At 43.0% G+C, this 17,007-nt stretch overlaps 1 protein-coding gene across 6 annotated transcripts; it reads right to left on the bottom strand.

The window, feature by feature from the left end:
• Positions 1–15,378, bottom strand: LOC117558109 (nucleus accumbens-associated protein 1). 6 transcript variants are annotated; one of them, XM_034234097.1, is made up of 9 exons: positions 15,026–15,378; positions 14,421–14,569; positions 10,657–10,810; positions 9,605–9,874; positions 6,446–7,064; positions 6,038–6,241; positions 5,146–5,251; positions 4,881–4,978; positions 1–4,047 (listed from the first exon to the last, which is right to left on the bottom strand). In XM_034234097.1, the coding sequence occupies exons 3-9, from the start codon at positions 10,780–10,782 to the stop codon at positions 3,740–3,742; spliced, it is 1,731 nt and encodes a 576-aa protein (XP_034089988.1). In that variant the 5' UTR covers positions 10,783–10,810; positions 14,421–14,569; positions 15,026–15,378; the 3' UTR covers positions 1–3,739. The 6 variants fall into 6 exon arrangements, with proteins under 6 accessions (XP_034089988.1, XP_034089989.1, XP_034089987.1 ...); XM_034234098.1 differs by lacking the exon at positions 15,026–15,378 and adding an exon at positions 14,726–14,961; XM_034234096.1 differs by lacking the exon at positions 14,421–14,569.
• Positions 15,379–17,007: the final 1,629 nt, after the last annotated feature.

Here is a 17,007-nt window from a genome sequence, read left to right as displayed (position 1 = left end):
GAAATTGTTACAAATCTTTTATTAAGATATTCATTATTTAATCAATTTTGACATTTTTCTCTATGATTTGTATTTATTTATTTTACAGTTGTTAATGTGCAATTACCTTTGATAATGTTGGGTCACAGTTACAGGGCTTTCACAAAGTTATTGGCACTTGGAACACAGAAAGAAAGGATGAGAAGTACAGGATGTACACTGGCGCTACAGGGTTACACAGGGAGAGGAGCAGGGGGCAGACCAATTACTGCACAGGTTGTGAAGAAGCGCCGTTTCTGGGTAAATATATACCTCATGCTGCGAGTGCACAACAAACAATCTGACCTCTATGTGTGCGTCTATATATAATATACAGTATTTATCTATACATGTGTATAATCATATTTATATATGTACTGTTTGGTGACAAAAGGTTCCCCGTGCCGTGCCACACCTTATCCATTCAAGTCTGTAGGTCTACATGTTTTGTGAAGTGTAAACACATACTTTGAAATTACGATCTGCTTAGAACATATAGAAAAAAAGGAAGCATTAAATCTTTCAATTCTCTAAAGCACAGAAAGTGAAACACAAGCACAACTCTTGCAGATGAAGCAAGTAGGTTGTGGGTGAGGGACTTTTTGGACATCAGAGAACGTTCACTATAGGTAAAAACCCCTGACAAGTCCCGTAACCAAAGTGAATTCTACTCTAGGCTCATGAGGCGCAATAGCAGGATAGTCTCAGTGGGTGTGGACATTTCTGTGGTTGCTGTGCGTAAGCAAAGCTTCATAAGAGTCAATACTGATTCACTTGTGATATTTTAACTGTAGTTAGTGACTCAAAATGGAGTACGAGTCATTCAGTAGGTCACAGTGTAAAAGAGTTATTGAAATAAACTTATCCAAGTTGTTTCTGTCTTTGAAAGCTACTTTTATTTAGACATTTTCCTCATTAAGTCTTTGTTGTCTCGGTTGAATTTTTCAAAGAATGTCAATGGCAATCACCTTTTACCAATGCCTCTAATAATGGAACCAAATGTAGACATTTTAACAGTGCAAATTAATCACCTATATCTCTAGGCAGGAACATTGACAGATTTGGTACCAAAAAGCTATTATTTAACAACGTTTTTTGTTATATAGTAAATTAACTTCAAAGGATTAAATTCATGTCTCTTGGTCCTTTAACTTTTTACACCAAGCATGTATCCGGAAAGCTGGTACTTTAGTGAGTTTCTTTTGAAAAGTTTGATATTTTTATCAGATTATCAGTAACACATCATGTAACAGTCCAAACTATTTTTTGGTTATGGCGAGTTAATCACACTGATTTAGGTGGCGTCATAATATTTATAAAAAGAGGGAAAGACATCGAGATGTAATTTGAGGTGAACTGTAAACGTTGCAGTTAAAAGCCACTAAGCAAATTAAACAAACATTTGAAAATGTGGATTCAACCACGGCTTTGCCTCTCTCCGAAACAGATGAATAAACTTGTGGAAGTGAAACTCGACACCAGCTGCATGAAGGACAGGAAGCACGACAGTCTTTGAGTATACTGTAGAGGTACGTGGGGGAGGGGGGGCATCTACAGTCAGATGTAGCGCTTACTGAGGTTTTGTTGTCATTACCCTTAATTACAGAATACGAGGTACTGTATTTTTGTTCTTTCCATAAACCATCAGGTCAAACTATTTCAGTAAACTCATCCTTATCATTTAATCAAAATGAAAATACGCTAAGCTTGCTTCTTGTTCTTTTCCCCCCATAAGATTGCATCAACTGCTTTCATTACAAATAATAAATTCCTTCCTGTTTTTTTTACCCTGTACCTGTCTTCAGAAAAATAAAAACCTTTTTAGAAATGCCCCTCCAGAAGGAGAAAGTAATGATCTGTAGGAGCATTTCAGGTTAACAACACATTCCCAAGTCATACCCATAACGTTTTCTCTTATAACCAACTGCAACAGGAATACTGAACCCCCTGTGTTGACCAATAACAGGCCATTCAAAAAAGCAAATACAAACTTTCACGTACAAAAAAAGGTCAGTTTTGAACATTTCACAATCAGATGCATCCAGCAACAGAAAGGAAGAACACTTGGGGTTTAACTCAACAGTCGTTTTGATTATTTACAGTAGGAATTTGTGCCACTTTCTAAACAAGAAACGCAGGCAGACATGGAAAACAAAGAAACACATTCCACCAAAAGGGGTTCAGTTGCTACACAACATTTCTCAAAAAGGTGCATGAACCGCTGGTTCTTCTTATTAAGGTGCAAAATCATTTCAAACTCTAAAACAAAACTGTCAGCCATTTTCGAATTTCCATCGTAAAGATTAGATACATGAATAAACGACATACTGAAAAGACACAGCCGTGCAATACAGGCTCTCCTTCTTACTCAAATAACTGTTTTGCACACGTGGATCGTACCATAGAACCATTTGCTTCAAGCATCATTGCCTCCTCATGACATCACTGTACCCACCAAGCTTCTGCTTACTGACTTAAATTAAAAAGGCACGTTCCTATTTTAAGTAATTATTCCCTGTGACTTTTGCATTTGTCAGCAGTTCTTTTTTCTTTTTAAAAAATATGAATACTGCCCGAGCTGTCAGATCAATATAACCTTATATTACAAGTAATCTTCATAATTGTGGACTAAAGTTTTATCGAAAGGAGGCAAACGACTCAGGTTCACCACCTAACAAGAAATGGATCTCCTAGACAACAGTCAAGCCAACTGTATCAGTCTTATTATTCCTTTAAGCGAAAAGAAGATGAAATGCTTCATATTTAGCAGTTCAACTGCTCATTCCATCTCTCTGCACTGTCAAATAAAGATACACATAAATGACTGTGTCTTGTGATAAGACTGCTTTATTAGACTCCTTTTTTATGCAAAAATAGCACTTTCCTTATTTGACAAGACCTCTTTCAATTAAACATGAAGATCGAGATTTTAAAACAATCCCTCTCACTCTCTTCTGCTCACGCCGTTCTAGGCATGAGCACTTGTATAAATATAGTTTGTCTTCTAAAAATATGACCATATTTTATAACCCGTTGCCCTTTAAATTCTCTTTACAATCATCTCAGTAAAAAGCGTTCCCCTTCTCTCTTGATCACGTATTCAGTTCATAGACAGAGAAACATGCTACAATTTGAGGAAACAGAAGAAGAGGAAGATGACAGTCTATAAGACACTGCACAGTGAAACACTCGGGTGAGATTCTCTAGGTCTCGAGAAAAGGTGATGTGGCGAAGAACAGTTGCAGCGCGAGGATGGGAAGGTGCAGGGGAGGAAAAACAGGTAGTGTTAAATTATATTATTGGTTCTATTTTATTTTTTTAGTTCCTTCTCCGAGGCTGGAATCCAAGTTGTTTACTCCTAACCCTTTCCTTACAGCCATCCTTCCACTTCTGCAATGGTAACCCACCAATCACCTTCATATCAGGGAATGTATTTAATATTAAACAGTGGATGCGTTTACACACCTTAAAAAGACAAGGGGACAGTTTGGAGAAAACCCTCTCACTCTCTCCCTTTCCTCAACTACCTTCATTGTACAGTCATAAAGCAAATAAGTGTTCATGTCCTGGTTACATCAGGGTAACAGCTGTTGACCCCAGCAGTGTAGTATAGACAGTCACATGTGAGAGATCAGCGTGGGCCAAAGAGTGAGGAGGCAAGCAAAACTGGGGAATACTGGTATGTGTGTCACCAAATCTCAACCTTCCCCGGACACAAAGTTCAAAATAAGGCTCCTCCTTCCCCGCCTACACCTGGTAGCGATTCACCTGAAGAGCCACCTGACTCCATGCCGGCCCCGCCGGCAGCCTCCAGGGAGGTTGGGTCGAAGGCTGGGTCCGCCCCCAAGGTGTCCTCCATCTTGACTCCGTCGGGAAGGAAGGCGGTGTAGGCGTCGCTCTCGGCCATCAGTAGTTTCAGCTTGGGGATCCAGCTCTTACGGACCACGCGGCGGGCGTTGGTGCACATGTCCGCTGCGATGGCATTCATCTCGCTCTCTTTGAAGCTCGTGGCAAAGTTCTGGCAATAAACTGACATGGAAAAAGTAAAAAAAAAACACAGTTAGGCTGATTGCACATTATGCTAATAGCTATCAGAAGTGGTGTCGTGAAGCAGACGGAAATTAACAGCAGAAGTCAAGGGAAATGTTGAGTAAGTGAAAAACACTTCACTAAATGAGTAATGTGTGCTATCGTGCCTTTGCCACGGGGCTTCTGGCACAACTCCCAATGTGCAAGGAGCATTGAAGCAGCCTGAAGTATCAGAGATCCTCCGCCTCACACTGCAACACTTGCAGTATTGAAACAACATCTGGTCAATTTTGGATTACATCCCAACATTTTACTGCATATGTAAAAACTTTAAAAAATATCCTACATTCAGACACATTTCAGTTGATGTTGGCTTTTACTGTAAACCGTGTCCCAGAGTTAGGACATTTAAAGAGAGGTAATAACTGCAGGTATGTTGCTGATCACACAGGCTTTGATTTGTAATAGAAGTTGTAAATGGAGTCACATTTGACTGACGAGAAACAAATCCAACTCAAAGGAGCTACACAAGTGAGCCTTTTTCATTTACGTAACATCATATTCAGTATGTAAACATAGGTGATGTTGCCATCTAGTGGTCAAAGTGGGTTATTACCTAATGCTGATCATAAGGGTGCAGCAAGATTCAGAAATCTCCCCTTTGCACTTTCAACCAAAAGTAACTTAAAGTAGGCCATACATCTAATTCTGCACCAGCTTTAAGATATGCAAATATATGGTACATTCCCCTCTGTCTGTATCCAACATCACACACAAAAGTGCAAATAGTTTCAATGCTTTAAAGGCACACACCCTCGGACAGAAACACTCACATTTGACCGCGTGCAGAACTCTGTTGTCCAGCGGCTTGCGGCTCGGGTCGTTGGTGGACGAGCGGATGCCTGTTCCACAGCTGTTAGCCAGAGTGTTCCTGATACATCAAAGATAAGAACACACAACAGAGGAAAACAAAAATAGTTGTTACATCCCTCTTATGCCTGCAGATAAAGAAATCTAATCATCTCTATATAAAAATGTAGCTTTTGCTAACTTTACATGAAGCACTGGCAGAAATAGACCCAGACAGATGAAACAAACCTGTCAAAGAAGGCGGCCAGCAGCCTCCTCAGCAGCACCTTGTGTCTGGTCCCTGCGCTCACGTGACAGTTCATTAGCTGGGCTCGCGATATATACACAGAAGTACCTGCAAAGAATGCACAAGCAATGATTACCAAGAATCAAATAAACCACCAGCACTTATCCCCGTTTACGAACCACTTATTGTCTCCTATCAGGCCACGGTTGATCTCTTCGAGTTTAGATGTTGTGGTTCATACACAGTAACATGATAAAGATCTTCGCCTTGATTTACTGGAATGGAGTATTTGCTTTTCTGGTCTGATTCATATCAAACATTGCAGCTGTAGGCGGAGAGTGAGGAGGATGTGCTTCGGTTACATATCATAGTTTAGAGTCTTGCTTTTTTACCATTTTAACTAACTAAAGTGTATTCCTTTTAATAGTGTGTAGTGTATGCTACATTCGTGCATTTCACTTTATTACACAACCTTTGTAACCTGGCGTATGTTAACACCTCCTTTCTTTATATTTGTATGTTGCACTCAGTCTCTAAATCAAACACACACTCTGCTGCAAGGTACAGTATGTAACCCAGCCCGTAAGGTAACACACACATTGCCACAGGATGTCCTTGACAAACACACAGAATCAAATGTTCAGTACTGGCACATAACCTGCATGTCAATGTCAAGCCGAGTCATCTGAGGACAGACTTCTGTCAATATGTGTATACATATCATTGCCAGTGGCCTTTTTAAAGTGTCCTTTGAATGATCTAACATTCCTTCTAGGTATATTCTAGCTTGTGTGTTTCTTTAATATACCTTTCAAATGTTTAAAAGCCTTAGACAAACACATAGAAAAGACATTTACCAGCTGCTCTAAACCCCTATTCCCTAAAAGCATTTACCTTTGGTTTTCTTTGAGAACACCCAATCCATACCTGAGACTAACTCCAGTTTCTCAGCGGGGTCTCCTTCCTCGTACAGTTTGGGATGACAGCGGTTGCCTATCTGAGCGACGAGTTCTGCAGGCAGACATGTGAGGTCTCTGCCTCGCATTCGACCCCGAGTCTCTGTGTGGTCTGGTAGGGCCTCAACACGCTCACCAGCTGCTGGAGAGAAACAGGTTTGCAGAATTACAATAAAACCATATCATTTTAACACACGGGAAAATGAAATACGGTGCACAGTTAAGCGTCTGAACACCAGATATTGATTCATTCAATTTCACTGACATTAGTTATGTGATATTAGAGCTTTATCCAACACACATTTAAGTCACATTCACACATGCTGGTCTGACTCGTGTCCTTTACCTGCGGCGCCCATGTTGAGCATGCTGTACATGGTATACATGTTGCAGATTTGCCTATACTGCTCTTCAGCACATTCGTCTGTCGCCTCTTCCTCTTCTTCATCATCGTGATAGCTGATGGGTGAGTCGCTGGCGTAGGTGCTGAGGGTGCCGGGACTGGCCCCCTCTGACACGCCGAGGCCCGCTGCGTAGCTCCCATTGGTCCCAGTGCTGCCACTGAGCCCGCCCCCGGCCACCATGCCGGCCAGGCTGGTTACGTTGGCCCCCATACCCATGGCCAGTCCCAGGGCTCCGGGGCTCTGAATGGCACTACCCCGCACTGCCTCCTGGGAATAACGGGCTGCTTTCCTAGCCCCGCCTCCTCCCCCTGAGCCGACCCCGCTGCTGCCCCCCTCCCACAGCCGCTTGGCCACAGGGGTGCAGACCACAGAGTAGGGGGCGGCTGCTTCCGGATGGCTCGCTGGCTGCTCCGTCTTCACCCGGGACACCAGAGGCAGCGGCGTCAGGCAGGAGGCAGGCCGGCCTGCACTGTTACTGGTCTGAGTCACAGGGCTCTGGGGCTCAGAGGGGGGGGCCTCCTCAGCGTGAAGGCCCTGGGAGTCGCAGCTTGGAGAGGAGACCTAGAATGAAGACATACATCAAGGGTCAGCGTAACTCATTGATTTCAAGCATATATATGTGCTTGTGTTGGGAAAATACTGAATGTACTCGTCCAATATCAGAGTAGCACATGATAACAAAGGCCCTACGTAGCTGTGTACGTAACAGGATGTATGATTACATAGAAGAAGCTCATGAGACACTGTGTTGAACATACGATAGCTATGTTCAACGATTAACATGATGATTCAGCCTCTATGGAGATAGGCATATGACTGTCATGTTTATTGCTTACGTGGGCCTTAGCTAATCTGAACTAAGCATAGTATATGGCTTTGAACCGGTATACATGTATCTTGTGACTGAATAACACCCTCTCTTGTATTTAAGCATCTGAAGGACACTGTTTGGGGAACTATTTGTCCCATATGCTCTGTTTGTGATGACTACTTCCATTCTTGCAAAGATAATAAATACATGTATCCTGATTATTGAAGCTCAAGCCGGTGACGAGTAGGGTTGGGAACCGAAACTCGGTTCCAGATGAGAACCGATAAGAAAATGCCGGGTACCGGGTACCCATACAAAATACACCGTTTCTGTTCTGCTTAACGGTTCCTAAACGCAGTAGACCCTGTATTCCACCGGGTCCGTCTGCGCCGCAGCGACCCGGTGGAATTCAGCGGCGGACTGGCCATCTGTGTGTTCTGGAGAATCACAGAACGGCCGGTCGTCAGCGGCATTTTTTTAAACGGCATCATGTAAGTTGCACTGACAGGCGACAGAGGTCCACAGTTGCCCCGCAGCGAGGCTCCCCCCGCCCTCCCGTAGACAGTTCACGAGCTCAGTCACTTCATAACACCAAAGATGGGTCGCGGTAAACGCTCTAAAGTGAGGCTCCACTACACTAAAAAAGAAAAAGACAAGGCACAGTGTAATGCCTGTTAATAGCTTGCCACAGGCAAAGCTCAGTTCAAATAAAGCACAGCTATTGTGCAATACATTTTTATTGCATTTATATTTTTTATTTGTAAAAATGTCAGTTAAAGCTTAAAAGAATAAAGATATTTTTGTTATCTAAACGTTTGACCTCTTTCTTTTACAATTTTGGAATCGAAATGGGGAATCGATAAGAACCGGAATCGATAAGCAGAACCGGAATCGATACATTTCAAACGATACCCATCCCTAGTGACGAGTGATATTTTTCTAACAGCTTGTATATTTTTTAACAAGAAAAACCAGTCTGTCTTTGTGTGATTGTTCATGGGTTATCAGTGAATTATTCCAAATAATCTGTGACTCTCTTCCTTATTTTTGAACCAGTCACTTTATAATTTTACTTCCAAAAGCCCTTTTCACTGATGACAAAGTATTTCAGCCTTTTTCTGTTCATAGTGCATACAGTATATGTTGCAGGCAATATCCGTTTTGTTCCTTTCCAAACTCTGAGCACAGTATATATTTCAAACTGTTGCAACTGGATTAAACACTTTATTTTAAACAGTCACTTCACCTGGATCGCAAATCTCAATGAACCCCAGGGGCGTCGCCTGGACCTGAAAACATTCGGGGCTTAGCCCACAGTGGCGGCGGCCGCGGCGCTACAGTGGAATTTTCTACTGCAACACTCCCCACACAGTACACCCGCGACTGTTACAATGAAGGCTCGATAATCAGCTCACGGCATATAGGCAGGGGTAAAGTGCTATTTTTTCTGAGTGGGGGGCGGACCTCACCTCCTCTAAGGGGGTCCGGGGGCATGCTCTCCCGGGAAGATTTTTTTTAAAATATTGAAGTTAAAAGCATCAATCTGGTGCACTTTGAGAGCAACATGAAGAGATCTATGGATACATCTCTCAACACCCAGATGAAACAGAACTGTAAGCAGATTTTCTTTTTCTTTATGGATATTTTACAAATCACTCCCCTTTCAAACTGTATTCTTGTTTTACTGCCATATAGACTATAATGATCATATGAAGGTGTGCCGCGGAAATAGTCTTTTGAATAATTTGTGACCAAACCGTTTGAGACCCACTGAGATAACGGCGCATTCACACCAGCCTTTTATAGTCCGGTTGAATCGAACCCTGGTGCGTTTAGCCGCTTGGTGCGGTTCATTTGGGTCGGTGTGAACGCAGTCCGAGACCTCTGAAGTGAACTAAACAACCGGACTCTGGCCCGCTAAAATAGGTGATCTCGGAACGCTTGCTTGCGAACTCTGAAGCGGTTCATTGCTGGTGCCGATTTTTTTTTGGCTTGTGTAACCATTAGCCAATCACCTTATCACCTGAATCTCCTCCTAGGGCACGAATGTGTTCTTTTTAACCAAATATCTCTCAGAGGGGCGTGGGGAGGGGCTCCTTATTTTCATCTAAAGTAACAGACAGAGAATCAGCACTTTTGAAACAGGGCTGAAACAGAGGGGAATATGGGATGCTGCAATGATCTGATTGGTGTTTGGAGCCAAACACTTCTGAGACATGTTTGTATATATCTGAGACCTATATATTGATGAAAAACAGTATAATAGGAGACTGAAAACAATCTGCCTCACCTTGAGAAAGAACTCTGTGCCCTTTTCCATGATCTGTTGGATCTGCAGGAAGCCGGCCGTGTACATGAGCAGGAACTGGTCCCCCACCGTCATGCTGAGACGGCCTGTGTAGCAGAAAGACAAGATCTGCTGGAAGCTCTGGGGCTGCACGGCCGACGGGAGCTCCACCACGGAGGGGCTCGTATCATTGCTGATCCCACCTCCGTTATTGCTGCTGCTGAAAAGGTCACGGAAATAAGAACTGCTAGCAGCCAGCACAGCTCGATGGGCCTGAGACAAAAGCAGATAAGTAAGGCAACCCATTAGAACTTTTGAAAGACGTGTTCTATAAATATTATGTACAAGTTATGGAACTTTACAAACATAAAAAAGACTCGAGAAAAGTTTTAAATAAAGTAAGCAATATATTAAAAGAAAAGACAGCATTTTGTTGCCAACTATTTGGGACCTGAATTCAGTCAGTATTTAAGTATTGAAGTCTTAAACACGAGTTCTCCCTTTGTTATAAGAAAGAAAGCCGTACTCAGATTTTGGGAGATATAAGATTGCAGGGCAGACAAAGTTAAGAGTTTCCTCCAAGATAAAAGTGAGGAAAGACATCCAATCAAACCTTACGGCACTCCAATTGGGGGCAATCTAAACCATTAAGTTTACAAGCAAAGTGGGAAATGACATGCCATTAAAGACTACAAAAGGGTGATTTAACTTATCTCCAAACCTTTCTCTAAAGAGGAGGAATTTAGCAGAAGCTCTCTAAAAGTATTCTGATGTGAAAAAACGCTCTCTGTGAATAAGTACTACAGCATTAAAGGGTGGTCTCTCCAACACAGTAACACAAAAAAAGAACAATTTAGAAATATCACAACGATTGCTTGAGACTGTCCAAACAGCAATTACTTTGAAGTATATTGACGTTCCATTATCCAAGCAACATGGCTGCCATCTGGTATGATTGTTTACACTGAAGCCTACACTTCTGTTAATTGAGCCCCGACTTTAAACAAGAGTCATTTCTTTTAGGAAAACAATAATAACTTTAGTGCGATCAGTACCTTGAAGGCATGGCCCTTGACCACCACGGAGACATCGCAGTAAAGGCCCTGCAGTCGCTGTTCATTCAGACACTCTAAAACATTGTTGCCAAAGTTTGGAATCGCCATCTGGAGGGTCTGGGCCATGGTGCGCCTAGGCACACCACCAAAAGGTCTTGTTGGGAAAGAAAGAGAGACAGAAAAAAAGAACAAGAGAGGAATAAATAGGGTTGCAAATTTAAAAAATATTCAAGAAAATATCAAATGGAAATATTGGGTTCATTTGCTCAGGCTGTATTTACCAGGTCATATGCATAGAAACTAACCTTTAACCTAAAAGACAGTATCAAACACAATGTGCCATGATCTGTATGTGTGCTAGATAACAAGTTGGAATATATACTTTAAAATAAGACCCAATAATGTGCACTAGGGTTTAAGATTAGGTGACAAAATAAATGTGTTACTTAAAAAACAAATGAATGTAGATAGATGTATTGACAGTCTTTGGTTAGCATGCTCAATCAAGCTACATCCCACATGGTATAGGTGTTTAGCATGACTTGCTACCAAGTTATAAAGGGTTTACTTAGCTTTGGGTTACTATCTGCCTTACTGAAACATCATCAACCTTTCCAAAGAAATATTCACTCGAGTTATATGATCAAGATCTACGTCCTTTGGCAGTACTGTCAGCAGTATTGTGGGTTGCACACGTGATGGGAGAATGCACTGTGTAAGCAGAGGGTTGTAAATATACTGAATTTTTATTTAATGGAATGCTTGCAAATGATCTGTATTATGTGATGTAGGAGTTTTCTGCTGAGTGCGGTGCAAGACTAGAAATAAACTAAATGTATACTTTTTAAATAGAAATCGTGAAATAATGTTTAAATCTGATTTATATATTTCAGTTAATATTAATATATTTAAGTTAACTTTACCTTGACATTTTTCAAAAAATGTACAGATTGTTTGCAACCCTTGGAATGACAGAATTGCAATAAGTGACAGTTAATCATCCACACATAACTTGTATAACACAGACAATTAAACAAAAGTTCAGCATGTCTTGAAAGGATGCTGCCGAGTCATCATGTAGTGTTATAAACATTACTGCTCAACAGGGATTTCATTGCAGTGAGCAAATCATGATTCCAGTGGGATAAAGTTGAGCAGGCCCATTTACAACAATGACAAAAAAACTATTTCATCCTGTGCTGTGTGCTTGGTGTGAGGAGGGATTCAGCAGGCAATGTGAGGAGGAGGTGCAATGTAACATGAAGGTGTTAAAAGACAGAAAGCTCAGGGAAAACCGGCCTAAAACTAAAACAGGTGAGGAATGTCACACACAGTACGGCCGACTTTTACTTTTACTAAAACGTACACTAAAGTTAATATAATTCAATGTATGTATTACTTCAGGACTCTTTATGAAACACCTCTATTCTAGAGAAAAGAAGTCCTGAATAAACCTTGGCATATTGACCACAAATAATTCTTCACACAGTGATACTGAAGGCTTTTGGCAGGCTCACGGGACGTTGATATTTCAAACCAAGTTGTGTTGAAGCTTCCATGGGTAATCTACATAGCATTAATCTTATACGTCACTTCAGCCTTGCAGTGGTTGTTTTGCCAGGAGTGGGCTCAGTGAAAGCCTTTTTATTGTCTGTCTTATATGAGCTATAAAACTCTCCTTAGATAACTGGGTCATGTCCTGTTATTCTATGTGAACAAAGTGTGTGGCTTAAACAAACACCACATGGCATGTTTCCGTTCACTTCTCTAAACATTCAAAGGCAAACATACCTCCTTGCCGCTCGAAAGATTCCTATATTATGCATGTCAATATTAAATTAAAGTGGAGCAAAGTTCTGTAGGAAAGCTATATTATTGCGTGAATCTGTGAGATAGCTTTGAATTCACTATCAACACAACAGAAAACGTATTTTGGAAATTGTATCTGATTCTACAGAATGTGAGGAATCTACTTTTTAGCACAGAGATTCACATAAGCATGATATGCCCTCTGTACTGATGACCTAACTTCCAGTCACAGCTAAGGCAACAACAGATCCATTGATAAGTCTACGTGGCATTCCATTGGCTATTAACCATTACAGCAGAATAGAAGCCATACGTGGATTCCACAGATTTACATACATGTGTATCCAGGCTAAGATAAAAGCTGTTTTTACACCGATGCTTGACTACTATTGCAAGTTGCACACACACACGTGAAGATACAAACCCAACAAAAGACAATATCTGAAACTGAGAGAACACACTCTGATTGAAGCCCACCCTGTGCGAGGCACACTACCACTTTGGTGTGAGTGACTGACGAGGGCTGGAGAGAGCCGCCCCATCATATCCAAAGCCTTTCATTTGGGACCTATCCAAGCTCCAGGGTAAAGAGAAATGCTCTCTTTGTCTCTGTCTCACTCAAGCTCCCTCTCCCTCATACTAAAACACAGATGCGCACACACAAACTCAAACAAACCCACAAAAGGCACACTGAGTCACAGAGACATGAGACAATACTGCTTGTTTACAGTTTGGCGAGCCGCAGTAAGCACACATGCGTGCACATAAAGACACACAAGCACAGGGCTGAGAGCAGTGTGTGTTTGCACAGTTTGCCCTGACAGTGAGAGAGAATGTGACTGTGTGTGAGTGTGTGTGTGTGAGTGTGTGTCTTTATGCACCAAGGAGGGTCAGTGAAGCTTGCATAGATGAAAGGGATCATCTCAGGTCCTTATTCCATACAATATATAGAGCGCAGCAATGGGAAAGAATTACATTCACCCGAACTCACCCTGTGGCTTATACCAACCAGCCTGGTGGGGAAAGTAGGTCAAACATACAAACAACATGCTTAAGACCTTAGACTTCTCATAGTGACCCTTGAGAATGTTTTGCCCACATCCAAAACGGCTTATGTAAGATGGGAACGTCTGTTAACATATTTCAGAACTTATCCAGAATAAGTCCTTTAATAGTAAGGTATACAGTCTGACTACTTCAGTGTATCCAGTTATACCACTGTAAACACCATCATGGGCTCATACACAGCTATGTGGATGATTAGTGTGGAGTCATTGGGTAGCTGGCACACAATGCATTCCCTCTATAGGCATTTCCTGGTTCTCATGTGCCCATGCCTGCATGGCTGTGCTACTCCTATGAAGTCCAGACATATGAGCAGGCCTGATTCGTGATTATTCTTATATAAAAGGGAGATCCTGAATATAAATCAGCACTGACGTGAAAAGCTTCTAAACTTCTTAATGTTGCTGATGTTGTAGCTGACAGTAGTCTGCCTCCGTTCAGAAAGGTTTACACGGGAAAGGATTCCGGGTAATGGGGAATAGCTCTTTAACACACCGACCCGTGTGCCAGTCCACCCGCCGGGAGGCTCCACTGTCTGCTGGCACCGGAGGCGACGGGAGGGGGGTGACAGGATGGCAGCCAGCCCCGGTGTTGAGGAGACGCTGTGCTCCTGTTTACGTGCCCTCAAATGACATTTAAGTGTATTAATATTAATTATCTTCGCTTTATGTAAGTGTCCCCCGCTCCCCTGTGGCTGACAACGCTGAATTGTTGTATGCCCTCTTCCCATCCGCAGTGGGCCTGTAGAGGTGGCTAACAGCTAAGCTAACACTACTGTTAAATATTTTGGGTTCGCCCCATCCACCTCATGCACACTCAGCCCCCAGCTGCACAATGACAAGCATTTCCGCGATAGTCCACACACTCAAAAATATGAACAATACACTTACTGCCTGTGCGGACGAGGTAGCTGTGCTGCGACGCCGGTTGTCAAGCCCAAAATGTTGCTTATTTAAATATTTTGGTGATGGGGGAAATCGCTCCCCCTGCCATTCTCCATTCTACCGACATCAACAGGTCATCCCAGGACACGCAGCAGCTGAGGGCGAGCCAGACGGAACCAGTGCGGCACGGAGCGGGGGGGGGGTGTGGGAGCACAACAAGGCACAATTCTTTACGAACGAGTTACCGTGCCAAAAAAACCTGACTGCCATTGCATTTTCGCACATTTGAGAGAGGAAATTATACTACAAACCTTATACTCCACGCTGGTTATGTGCTATACTTTAGTGTGTTTTCTAAAGGTTGTTTTGAGATAAAGAACTTGGACCCGTCCCCTAAGTGGGCAGCCTACTTCCCAAACTTTGTATTGTCCCGTATCTACTGGACCGTTCATCCTCAACCTTACTCCACGGTGTTAAATAAGGACACCGGCACAGACCCCTCACTCCTCTACACCCTCCCCCTCCTGCTGCTCCGCCACCGCAGCAGCAGCAGCCGGTGAATCCTCAGACGACCCCGGCAGGACGCCTCACACACAGCGGTAGACACTCACCCCCTCGCTGGGAAGTTGATGCTGGTTCAAAGGAAGAGACGCAGATCTCTCTCTACCGGTTTTTCCTTGCTCTGGGAAGCCATTCAGTTTGAGCTAAACGCCGATAGCAGACTCATCGAGGGCGGTACAGTATCCCAGGGGATTGCGGAACACAGAGCCACTGATCGCACGGAGCAGGAGAGGAGGAAGACGAGCATGACGCGCTCGTCATTCAATCGCATGATCGTGTCGAGCGCAGCCTCAATTTGGGGAGACCTATCCCACGGCGGGGAATGTTTGCGCATTGGCAGTGGCACAGCAAGCAGCAGCAGCATGAGAGGGAAAACTGTCTCCCACTGGCTCCCCCCTCTCTCTATCTCCGCACATGAGCCATAGCATTTGGAAAAGTAGGCCGTGCTGTGCACTTTCTAAACTGGGGTGAACTTCCGCATATAAAGTAGGGATAAAGCCGCTCCCTTGTTGGCTGTAAACAAGTGAAAGCTTATAAGCTAAATACAGGGTGCAGTAGTGACACCTATCATACCTGCACGCACCTTTGTTCAACTGCACATATACCGTAATAACCATTAGGTTGCAGGTATCCATGTGTTTGCTGACCTCTGGCCCACAACGCTATATTCAACTTAATGTGCATTGCATTAATATGGTCTAATGTAACTGAGTAGGCTACATGTACTCAAGTACGGTAGGCTACTACACATTTTTCATAACTTGTACTCAGAGTAAGCCACTTTTTCAATGCAGGACTTTTACATTGTGTTGGGAAAATACTGAATGTATGTAGGCCTACTCTTTCAATATCAGAGTAGCACATGATAACAGAGGCCTAACTGTAACTGTGTACTTAACCGGATGTATGATTACGTGGATGATGCTCATGAGACACTGTTGAACATCATGTTCCTATGATTACCTTGATGGTTCAGCCCCTAGGGAGATAGGCATATGACTGTCATGTGTATTGCTACGCAGGCCTTAGCTAAACATTGTATACTGCTTTGAACCGCTATTCCTCCATCTTGTGACAGTGTAACACCCTCTCTTGTGTATAGGCATTTGAAGGACACTGTTCTGGGAACTAGTTGACCCATATGCTCTGTATGTGATATAGGCTACTTCCATTCTTGAAAGGATAATAAATACATGTATCCTGATATTGAAACTCAAGCCGGTGACGAGTGATATTTTTCACAACACATTTGCCCCTTTCACACCAACGCGTTTTCAGCTCCGGCTCGGAGCTGGAGCCTGAAATTGCCGGTTTTTCATGTTCACACCGCAGCGGCGCCGCCTCTTAGCTCCGGAATCCGGTTCACTTCCAGCTACAAAAAATTGTCGGTCTAGACTAGAGGCAAGAGCTTCGGAGCTAAGAGGTGGCGTCGCTTACGTCTCTCTTACGTCGAGGCGTGCAGGAAACTAAACCCACCTCCTCTGAACATGGGTTGACTGTCATGCCTGCCTACAAGCAGTAGTGCTTATAAACACACTTTATAAAGTCAGGCAACACTAACCAGGCTTCGTGTAATTCTGTTTATTTGTACCTTACTTTGACCATCCGTTCACTGTTATTGATCATTGTGGAGAGAGGCAGACGTGTTGTTTTGTATTATAGCAGCTATCGGATGGAATCAATACATGGGCTGCACAGGTTGTCGTGTCCGACTATCACAAGTAGAATCATAATAAAAATACGCCGGTAAAATGTGCCTGTAGAAAACGGTTTATGCCACAATAGGATAGCAATAGCAAGTAGTCAGTTTAGCTTCGGTTGCTATGCTAACATCACCCATTTTATACCAGAGAAACTTTCATAACAGCGTTGTGATACCAAACAGCGTCAATTCAGACTGACACACATTCACTTAGGCTAAGGGGAACTGGGGATATGTATCAGCTGCTTGTGTGAGTCGGACAGTGAATACTTTAGAGCGGCCGCAGCAGTGTGAGCTAACCGGGAGCTAACGGGAGAATAAACTCCCGTG

This window comes from Gymnodraco acuticeps, unplaced genomic scaffold (genome assembly GCF_902827175.1).
Source record: "Gymnodraco acuticeps unplaced genomic scaffold, fGymAcu1.1, whole genome shotgun sequence".
Classification (NCBI taxonomy): domain Eukaryota; kingdom Metazoa; phylum Chordata; class Actinopteri; order Perciformes; family Bathydraconidae; genus Gymnodraco; species Gymnodraco acuticeps.
Note: the sequence above shows the minus strand (reverse complement) of the source record. Positions and strands in the feature narration are given on the sequence as shown.